General features: G+C 46.4%; 4 protein-coding genes across 4 annotated transcripts; all 4 read left to right on the top strand.

The window, feature by feature from the left end:
• Nucleotides 1–1,207: 1,207 nt before the first annotated feature.
• Nucleotides 1,208–2,695, top strand: TEOVI_000398800 (Vacuolar proton pump subunit B, putative; the record flags this gene model as incomplete). The annotated part of the gene is made up of 1 exon (XM_067226812.1): nucleotides 1,208–2,695. The coding sequence occupies one exon, from the start codon at nucleotides 1,208–1,210 to the stop codon at nucleotides 2,693–2,695; it is 1,488 nt and encodes a 495-aa protein (XP_067082913.1).
• Nucleotides 2,696–4,061: 1,366 nt separating this feature from the next.
• On the top strand, nucleotides 4,062–5,819 carry TEOVI_000398700 (nucleotidyl transferase, putative; the record flags this gene model as incomplete). The annotated part of the gene is made up of 1 exon (XM_067226811.1): nucleotides 4,062–5,819. The coding sequence occupies one exon, from the start codon at nucleotides 4,062–4,064 to the stop codon at nucleotides 5,817–5,819; it is 1,758 nt and encodes a 585-aa protein (XP_067082912.1).
• Nucleotides 5,820–6,496: 677 nt separating this feature from the next.
• TEOVI_000398600 (Putative serine esterase (DUF676), putative) lies at nucleotides 6,497–7,522 on the top strand (the record flags this gene model as incomplete). Its single annotated transcript, XM_067226810.1, has 1 exon — nucleotides 6,497–7,522. One exon carries the CDS (start codon nucleotides 6,497–6,499, stop codon nucleotides 7,520–7,522), a length of 1,026 nt encoding a protein of 341 aa, XP_067082911.1.
• An 880-nt stretch (nucleotides 7,523–8,402) lies between these two features.
• Nucleotides 8,403–10,271, top strand: TEOVI_000398500 (FG-GAP repeat protein, putative; the record flags this gene model as incomplete). Its single annotated transcript, XM_067226809.1, has 1 exon — nucleotides 8,403–10,271. The coding sequence occupies one exon, from the start codon at nucleotides 8,403–8,405 to the stop codon at nucleotides 10,269–10,271; it is 1,869 nt and encodes a 622-aa protein (XP_067082910.1).
• Nucleotides 10,272–10,631: the final 360 nt, after the last annotated feature.

Genomic DNA, 10,631 nt, shown 5'->3' with positions numbered 1-10,631 from the left:
TTTCTTTGGTTTCTTTTTCCATCCTAAATATATATATATATTTTTTGTATCGCTGGTGTTTCTTTCATCTGTTATCACTTCCCTCACCCACGACCCTCTGTTTCTTTTTTTTTGGTCCTTTCCGTGTCTGCAGCTGGGAACGAAAAGTAAAAAAACAAAACAAAAAGAAAGAAAGAAAGAGGAATGGATTGCGATGAACCGAAGGCTGCGGAGGAGTTGGGGCGGGTAGTGGAATGCGATTGGTAAAAGAAGATAATAAAATAAAAAAAAGAAAATATGAAACAAAACGAAGAAATGGAGAAAAATGCGGAATGATGACTGCGGGGGTGGGGGCGCGTGCGTTCGTATGAGTTTCGTAACAGAACGAACTGAAAAACTAAGCAGAAAAAAGGAGGAGTAAATCAAAATGAGGAAGAAAAAAAATAATAACGCAGGATGGGGGGGGGTGCAATGGGAAGGGGAAGAGTTTGACGCTGTGGAAGAAGAGGATCTCTTTTTCTTATTTTACGCCTTTGTTTTTTTTTCTTTTTTATCTTTCCGATTTTGTTACCTATCTCTTTTCAGTTTTTATTTCAGTTCACGTTTGGTTTTCCCCTTTGTTTATTTTTTTATTTTTTTCGTCTCGTGCGTCAAGCTGTGGTGGATTACCCGTCTGCTCGTTTTTATCCATTTTCCTTCCTCTTTTGCGTTTTCAGTGTTTCTGTTTCTGTTTTTTTTGTTTTTTTTCTCTTCGTGTTTTCCTCCTATTCCTCAATTACACGTGTTATCACTTCTTTACATGAAATTATTTCGTTTTTCTTTTCTCATTTTTTAAAAATCTTATTTCGGTGTGTTATTGTTTCGTTCTCACTCTGTTATTTTCCTGTACATAACACTTGAAAAGACAAGTCACAGCGTGAAGGGGAGCAAAGAGCGAATTCAAGGGGGAAACTGAAACTTAAAAAAAAAGACAAAGAAAAGAAAAGGGAGAGGTGGCGAAGGTTGGGTAATATAAGGCGTTCGTTCCCACCTTTGATGAGATAAGTTCACTTCCTCCTCAACATATTCCATTTTTCTGCGGATGCCAGTACATGACTCATTTCCTTTCTTTTTTACTTTAATTCCCACTTCTTGTGCCATATGTCATGATGTAACTTTGTTTCACCTGCGTGTCACCCTTTAAAATACATAAATAGGTTTACCCACATAAATAAGAGATACGCACCAAATGGGCGGACATAATGAAGAAGTGCGGATGCTCTCTAAGCAGGAGCTTCTCACGGAACACATTAAAGAACTGCAGAAGGACTACTCTATCAAACCACGTCTCGAGTACACAACCATCCGTGCAGTTAATGGACCGCTTGTGATTTTAGGGAACGTGCGGCTGCCGACATTTGCGGAGATTGTAAACATTGAGTTGGCTGACGGCACATTGCGGCGCGGGCAGGTGCTGGAAGTGGACGGTGATAAGGCTGTTGTGCAGGTGTTTGAGGGAACCTCCGGTATTGACGTAATGCGCTCAAAGTGTGAGTTCACAGGGAAGGTGATGGAATTGGGCGTGAGTGAAGATATGCTGGGACGTGTCTTCAATGGCTCCGGCATTCCAATCGACGATGGGCCGCCGGTGTTAGCCGAGCAGTATCGCGATATTCAAGGTATTCCCATTAACCCACGCGCCCGTGTGTACCCGGAGGAAATGATTCAAACCGGTATTTCCTCCATTGATGTTATGACTTCCATTTCGCGTGGGCAGAAAATTCCCCTCTTCTCCGGCGCTGGTCTTCCACACAATGAAATTGCGGCGCAGATCGTCCGCCAGGCCGGTTTGGTTCGCAGGGAAGGGAAACAGGAGGATTTTTGTATTGTGTTCGCGGCCATGGGTGTAAACCAGGAAACCGCTCGCTTCTTCCGCACCGAGTTCGAGGAGAACGGCTCTATGGAAAAAACCGTTCTGTTCATGAACTTGGCGAACGATCCCACCATTGAACGCATCGTCACGCCTCGCCTTGCTCTTACCACAGCGGAATATCTCGCGTATGACTGCGGGAAACACGTGCTAGTGATCCTCACTGACATGAGCTCGTATGCGGATGCCTTACGTGAGGTGTCTGCGGCGCGTGAGGAGGTCCCTGGCCGTCGTGGTTTCCCCGGTTACATGTACACAGATCTAGCATGCATTTATGAACGGGCCGGGCGTGTGCTGGGTCGTGCTGGATCCATTACACAAATACCAATTCTCACCATGCCGAATGATGATATTACACATCCCATTCCTGACCTCACGGGGTACATCACAGAAGGGCAAATATACGTGGACCGCCAGTTGCATAACCGTCAGTTGTATCCTCCCATTAACATTTTGCCATCACTCAGCCGGCTGATGAAGAATGCCATTGGTGAGGGAATGACACGAAAGGATCACAGCGGAGTCAGCAATCAAATGTACGCCGCGTATGCAGTGAGTCGCGACATTTTGGCCATGAAGGCTGTTGTTGGTGAGGAGACGCTCAGCAGCGAAGATCTGCTGCATCTGGAGTTTCTGGAGAAGTTCGAGAAGAAGTTCATTTGCCAAGGTTTTTATGAGTCACGCGATGTGTTTCAGAGCTTGGACCTCTGCTGGCAGTTGCTCCGCATTTTCCCGAAGGTGTTGCTCAACAAAATTGATGTGAAGACGAGAAATGAATTTTACGATCGTCAACCCGCCAACCGTTGATTTGCTTCTCCTCCTCCTCGTTTTCCTCCCCTCTCCGCCCGAAGCAAAAGAAAAAAGCGAGGGAATCATGCAAAGCAAGAAAATGGAAGTAGGAGAAAGAAGTGGGGGAAAAAATGATAGGAGGCTGATGAGAAGAAAGAGAGGTGTTTGGTTGAAACTGCAGGCGTTGGGCACTGCATACGAAAAGGGAAGCTGGGGACAGTGGAACAACAACAACAACAAAAATTATAGAAGAAGCAAAGGAAGGAAAGGAGAGGGAAATGCGTTAAGTTTGAGAACCAAACGGGTGAATGTGGAATCGGTGGGGGAAGAGGAGGAGGAGGAGGCGGTGGAGTTAAAGCAAGAAAAAACACAATTAAAAGGGGGAAGGAAACAGAAAACACATGAAAATTGCTTCATGTTGATTCATGCATACACGCAAGGAAAGAAAAGAAAGTCACGGAAGAAAGAGATGTACTCCGTGTGCATCTACGTTTGGGCGTCTGCGTTTACATGCTTGCAAGTGAAAGAAGACGTGAATTAAGGAACAAAAGGAAGAGGGGGAGAATGTGTAGCAACGCCGACATTGAACCATTTACAAGGCACACCAATTCTCTTTTTTTGCTACTATTACTGTTATTTGCTACTGCTTTTGTTATCTCGCGGGGTTTGCTACCTCGCTTGCGTGTCTCTAGTTTTTTTTTTCATTTCTGCTTTCCCCGCTACCACCACGACCACGACCAGCGCCAACTAGTTTCATCGAGACTGGCGTATGGGCAGTTCTGTCCCCACCGCCGTGAGACCAGTAAGTCCATTAATACATATGTCTCTGTGGATGCATATATGTGTCCGTGTATATCTGTCGGATTTTTGTAATTCATTTATGTTTCTCCGTATTTTTTTGTGGAAGGAGAGGGGAAGGAGGGTGAGGGGAGAGGGGCAGGGAGAAGCGTGAGAAAGGCTGATGGTGTGAGAAATGGTACGTGCCGCTTTTTCTTTTTTTTTTCTTTCCTCCTTCGTGACTGGTACGAGCTCCACTCACTGCGTCATGCAGCTCATTCGACACTCTTTCTCTTCTTTCTCTTTTTTTCTTCTTTCTCTTACACTTAACTATTGGTTTCATCGGATTAAATCTGTTAATGGAATGGACGTTGTTTTGCTCCGAAATGTGGAAACAAGTGGATGAAATTGAGTGCATTTCACCGAAAACACATTACGTAGTGAAAATAAGTTAACAACTAACAAACATAACGAAGTAAGGTACATAAAGCTACGGGAGCGCTGCTATCGCCCTTCAAAAGGTTTACTCAGGATATACATATATATATATTGCCCAGCTATATATTTCACCTGAACAATTTCAGCTGGGTCACGCAGGAGGGTAGACATGCAAAACCAGGCTCCAGTGGCGCATCCAGTGCTGTCGGCGTCTATTCTCTTTGATATTGTTGTCTTCGCCGGTGGGAAGGCGCCAGGACTAAATCCTCTTTGTGATAATGAGCCCAAACCCATGCTTTGTATCTGCAACCGCCCAATGATATGGTACTGCCTCTCACCATGGATAAAGGCCGGTTGTTCCACATTTTTTGTCTGCGTCAATGAGGATTATGCCGCACTGCAAAGTTACCTTTGCCGTGAGTTCCCCAAAGTAGCTTTTGTTTTTGTGTTAGTGCCTTTGACGCAAAACCAAACGCCAACGACAACATGTGATGTTGTGCGGGGTTATTTGAAGCACAAGGAATCATTGAAGAGTGATCGTCTGAGCAAGCCACGAGACGCATTATTGCTCAGTTGCGACACCTTTCTTCCGGGGGTTGACGTGGAACACTTTATTCATAACTTTTATGCCTCAGTTGCATCCGTTTCGGTTCTATTGTTTCGTCCGATTTCAAGCAGCAACGGCAACAGTTGCGGAACGCAGCTAGGTCCAACGGCAAGGGGCAACAGTGCTTCAACGCCAGCAGGCAGTGGAAAAGGCAACAAAGGCAGCCAAGGGAGTGGAGCATGCGCTGCTAAGCCTTACACCCACCACTTTACGTGTGTAGCCTATGAAGAGAAAAGCGGAGATCACGTCCGTAACGACAATAACAATAACGGCAGTGCATTGTGCCCCGTTGCTAGTGGGGTTACAGAAAACTCAAACAAGGGCTCCAATTGTGTGAGTCATCATCGACTTCATTTCATTTGCCCCCGCGAAGATGAACCTGAGCCTTGCATTAGTTTTGGTTTCGCGGCGCGAAGGCCCAACCTTACTTTTGCCGCTGACGTTGTGGACGTACACGCATACCTTGTGCGGAACTGGGTCCTTCATTACATGGCGGAGTCAACAGGGGAGGGAATGACTGTACAGCGGGATTGCATTCCTTTCCTCGCCCGCAGCCAACACAGTACGGTGAATGTGGATCAGGGGGTTCTTTTGAGGCCCGACAACAAGTTGAAATACACTATTCCCAATCACTGGTTATTTGATGAGAGTTCCCCTGTACCTCTCCTTAATGGACGACGAGGCCCTGTTTTACCGGTGGAGGCGGATAATCTTCTGGTTTGTTGCACGATTTACGAGGAGGATGCGGCGATGCCCATGCGTGCGTTCCGTGCGAAGACAAGAAAAGATTTTGTAGCCCTCAACCACGACATATTGTTGAGTAAGTGCGAAGTTCTTGGCTTAGCGGAGGGAACCGGTGATCTCCGTAGCACTAAACAACAACACCAAGCTGAACGGCATCACCACCAAAAACAGACGGCATCCAACCACAATTGTGAGACGGCAGTTGAGATGTTCCCTTCGTTACCGGCCAGCGCGTTGGCGCTCTGCAATTTGCTTCCCGACTCACCCATTACAGTCGTGGTGAAGAATGAATCCTCGAGGGTTCACATCAAGTGTAGTTTCTTACGCTCAGCACCGGCAGGCAGTGCCTTCATCACCAGCAGCATCGTTGGGAGCAATGTGATATTGGGATCAAACGTGCGTATCACAAATAGCATTATTCTAGATAATGCGGAAATAGGGGCAAACTCAACAATTACGGGTTCCGTCATTGGATCCTCTGCAATGTTGAACCCAGGGATTCGCGTGGTGAACTGCGTTGTGGGACCGCAGTGTCTTGTGGAGTCTGATAAGAAAGATTCAGTCATCCGTGTTTGAAGCTGCTATGTGTGAGGGAAATGTGAGAGAAAGGAGGGGGAAGTATATGCCCTTTCTACGAGTTTTCTTTCCTTTCGTTTATGGTGGGAAGTGATGACAGACGATTAGGCTTTTTGCACTCATCGTGGAAGTGGGCGAAAACAAATAAGACAAGGACACCAACAAAAAATAAAATAAAATGAATGCAGCACATTGGAAGAGCAGGGCAAAGCTCAGGTTGTTTTTAGTGATGGTCGAGTTTATATATATATACATATATATATGTTGGGCGGTGGCGTAAAAAGAAGTTTTCATCAAGGTGGTTCACAGCTGTGATTTTGGAGGAACGGAAACAAATGAACAAAACGGTCCGCTTGTTTGTGCGTGTTTCTCCATTATTCACTTGCGGTGGCTCTTGTGTTGTCGTCTTCTATACTGAATCTTGGCGTGATGCTTTCCCTCCCTTTTTAAAAAAATTTTTTACGTATATGTTAATTTGCCTCCCTCCTCTTACCTGTGCTCTTAAGGTAAGGGGACATGCGATGGATAAGTGCGTATTCAAACTCATGGCCTCAGCGGCGAAGTAATCTGCACCTTCTCATCTGCTTGTTTTTTTCTTTCCTTTTTTTTTTGCGGCAAAACATTAAAAGACCGCAATAACGGCAACGACAGTACATACATCGAATGGATATAGAAAAATGACAGTCGCAAAGAAGTGTATGGTTGTTTTACAACACGGATCACACGGTACACACCTGGACTTGGCGTGTCTCTCGCAGTACCTAAAAGCGAAGGATCCCCGACTTATCGTGTGGGAGTCATATAAAAATGAAGGTATGCGCACAGATGATGGTGTGGTCCCTTGTGGAGAGCGACTTGCAGACAACTTAATTCGGGAAATCAAGGAATTATGCTCAACACCAACGCAATCCGGGGGCGATGGCGGTCGTGAGAAGGTTGTTGTGCAGATGAGTTTCGTCTGTCACTCGATGGGTGGACTCATCGTGCGTGAGGCGCTCCCACGGGTTTGGGACAAAGTTGAATCCCAAAAAGGGAAACTCGAAATAGAGTGGAACATGTTTTGTACTATTGCCACACCTCACGGAGGAGTTTGTCAGATGGCTTCAACCTTACGGTATTATTTGGGTCGGTTGATCTCTTTCTTCTACTCTACTTCGTACCATGACATGTTTCTCGGGTCAGATGTCCTTACGGATCGGTTATTATCACCAAAGCACTTGTCATGCCTCGCTGCCTTTAAGCGTCGCCTACTCGTTTCCAGCATAAACGACATCCTCGTGCCGTTGATGAGTAGCGGCTTTATGCTAACGCCTTCTCAACGCGGGTTAGCAGGGGATATGCTGCGGGAGGAGCAAAAACAGCTCTGTGCCTTCAACGAAAGGGAAATGTACGACAAAATGCGGACAATCACGGAGATTCCAAAGGAGGAATGGCCTGCGAATAAGTTCCTAGCAGAGCGGCGCATTGCGAAAACTCTTGTACAGGCTGTGGGCAATTTTGATTCTGTTGTTGTGGATTTGCGCTCCCCGAGGTTGGAGGAACTGTATGAAGACAGAAAGCGTAGAACAACGGCCTGGTATGGTGCGAACAAAAGGTCCCATCAAGCGATGGTGTGCAAACCCCCATTCGACACAGTGGAGGAAGCCTTCGGTTTTGTCTCTCACATGGTCGGAGACGAAGTGCTGGCAACTTTCCAGGAGTAGAAGGGAAAGACGATGTTTCCCCTCCCCCCCGCACACACACACACACACACACTTTCACCCAACTATTTTTAGTGTTAATGAGTTCACCGTATTGGAAGGGTGCTGTGTTGACTTATCTGATGGTGTATTTACTGAACTAGGGGTATGGAGAAAAAAATACCTGTATATATATATATATATATACAATGCGTATGCATGTGTGTAGTTTCACTTCACCTTTTTGGGTGCGAATTAAATGTATAGATGGGCAGCCGGTCCGGTGTGTTTGAAACCAAACTCGTGTGGTATGCACCTTGTGGTGGTATTGGCGGTAGCGGAGGATTTCACGCTGTAAAAAAGAAAAAAAATAACAACAAATGGCGGGTGGCTTTTGGCAGTCGTGTTTGGGCAGACGCAAAACCATGCAAATGCATGTACTGCCACTCCGCGGCCCCCGTCGATACTGATGCCTGCAGGGATGAGGTGAAAAGTTGTTGCCACGAGGGGAACTTCCTCGTATCATTTGATTGTTCTGCGCCTTTGCTTTGTCTTTCCTCCCTTTTTTTTTCTTGCTTTGTTGGATGCGGTATATCGCCGACTCGTCCATTAGCCTGTGCTCCTTGATTGACCCTATCCTGTTCGATTTTTTCCTTGTTTTCTGTGCCGAGGATGCCGAAGCGGGTTTTTTTTTACCACAACCTTTACTTTCAGTTCCTCCCCCCTTCTCATATTTGTTCTCAATCTCCTGCTGATGCGTTGTTAGCAATACTCTTACTGTTTCCACTATCGTTTCTTTTGTTTTTCATACGAACACACTTATCAACGCGTCCACTTTGGCAAATACGCGTGTATATTTATATTGTTCTTGCTTACGTGTGAATGCAATACTCGAAGAAAAGGGATGAATAGGTGCAATCCTATCTCTCTCATATCTGTGTTGCTTCTATGTTGCAACGCCTGCTTGGCGCAAACGAATTGGGTCAATTCCACTGAACTGCATTTTAAGCTCCCTCCAAAGGCTCTGCGTGTCACATCGCTTGCGGACTGGAATAACCAAAACCGAGTAGGTTTTATTGGAACATGGGAGGATCGCGCGTCCCTTGTGTGGTACTGCAGCAAAGAAGGTGGTGATGACCTTTATAGTGTTTGCTGGGAGTCAGCCGAGTTTAGTGAGCCAATTGTCAGCACCATTGTGGCAGATTTGAATCGGGATGGCGTGCTGGACATTCTTGTTCAGGGAGAAGGTGGGTCGTTGTTTTTTATTGATGGTAATAACCGTAGTTTGACACCGGCTGCTATTGAGACGGGCGGGCCACTTAACTATGATTCCACCATCCCTCAGATAAGCATTGTAAATGTGGATGGCACATGCGGTCTGTCCGATATTGCATTTGTGGACACAAATGGTTCGCTCATTGTCCTGTCGGCTACAACGGAGACGTCTAAAGATGGGATGTGCAGAGGAGAGGGTCTACCTACATTCGAACCGGAAGAGTTTGTGACGGGGGAAAAGGGGGTACGGGAGGTAGTTCCACTTAGCATTATCTCAGATGACATCGACGGAGACTGCGTCGCTGACTTGCTTTACATGGTTCACACCATCTCGACAAATATAGTTGAGGTCTATGCTTTCTTCCCGCGAACCGCTAGACATGAACTTCTGCTGACTTTATCAGATGCAAATCGGTATGGGTTTCCAAGTACTGCGGACATCAATGGCGATGGGGCCCCCGATTTGATATTTCCCCTATGCCGTACGGAAGGTGAATTAAAGGTCTTTGGGAACTGTTCTGCCTTTAATGGTGTTGCGGTATTTCAAAACAACCTGCAGGGATCGACTTCTTGCAGAGGCAGCTCTTGTTGTACCGGGCATCCCTACGGCTTTCTAAAGGATCCCTCATCTATATTCTTGCTTCAAGACAACGCTAATTGTGGTATCGACGTAAGTGCGGACTTTCCATTGTTTATACCTAACTCAAGAGAATCACCGTTGATCCTTCGGGCCGGTGATTGCGACCGAGATGGTTATGTGGACCTCCTGGTTCCCAGTACGCGCGGCCCGCTGTTGATTCAGAGTGCCGCGAACCCTAATGGGACGTTTCTTGGGTGTACTCCGGTGGACGATGCACTCACAGACCATTCAAAAAAACAGTCGTTACCATTTGGATCAGCAACGGCGTTCTTTGCCACGATCTCCGGTAAAGGTCAGCTCGATATTGTTTTAACCTATCACGGTAGTGAGGTTGTTCCACTGACCTTGTATGTTTCCCACACGCCATCACTGGAGCAAAACTACTTCCTTACTGGAAGTGCACTCAACGGAGTAGGAACTGGTGACCCATGGGGACTGTATCAACCCTCTGCGGTTCATCGCTTTGGATGGAATGATATTACCATGAAGAAGCGTTGGGCTTACGGGTCGCAGATGTCTCGAAGCCAAGGTCATGCGCTTCAGTCACCACAGTTGTTTTTCGGCTTAGGTCGCACCTTTTCATACGTCCAGGAATACACGGTCGGCATTCTTTTTCGTAAGGACGCTCTATATCACCGCTGGTCAGCCAATCTCGTGCCAAATTCTCACGTGTTTACATGGATGCAACCACTGGCTTCTGCGGACCGGTGGCGCTTGCAGCTTTACTTAGCCTTCGCTACCTACAAGGAACTGCTATTAATCGTGCTGGGAACCGTCCTCGTGTCTGTCGGGTTGCTTATTGCGTTATTAAGGTGGAGGGAATTACGGCAAGATCAGCGGGAGCTGAAGCTGAGGTAGCGAATTACGGGAGCATCATTCAGCTGTGGGGGCTGGTGTGAGGTATCGAAAGTTTTTAGTGAAAGCGCTGTGTGTCATTTGCTAAAAGAAAATACTTTAGTCAAAAAAAATATATACAATTCGTTATCGCGTTCGCGACGGTGGTGTGCTATGTCTCAAACGGAGAAGGAACACGCCTCAACGGGCTTTCACTCCTTCATACTACCTGTCTTCCTTCCATGCACTGCTACATGAACATGTTGATGTGTTTGGGTTCGTCTATATCTTCTTTGAACGACTTTTAACAATAAAATAAAAAGTTTCCCCAAGAAGGATTGAGAAGGAAAGACCTCCTGCTTAGTAGCAGCACAAAGCAAAAGG

The sequence above is a fragment of the Trypanosoma equiperdum genome (assembly GCF_001457755.1).
Source record: "Trypanosoma equiperdum strain OVI genome assembly, contig: ctg_847, whole genome shotgun sequence".
NCBI classification, from domain to species: domain Eukaryota; phylum Euglenozoa; class Kinetoplastea; order Trypanosomatida; family Trypanosomatidae; genus Trypanosoma; species Trypanosoma equiperdum.
Note: the sequence above shows the minus strand (reverse complement) of the source record. Positions and strands in the feature narration are given on the sequence as shown.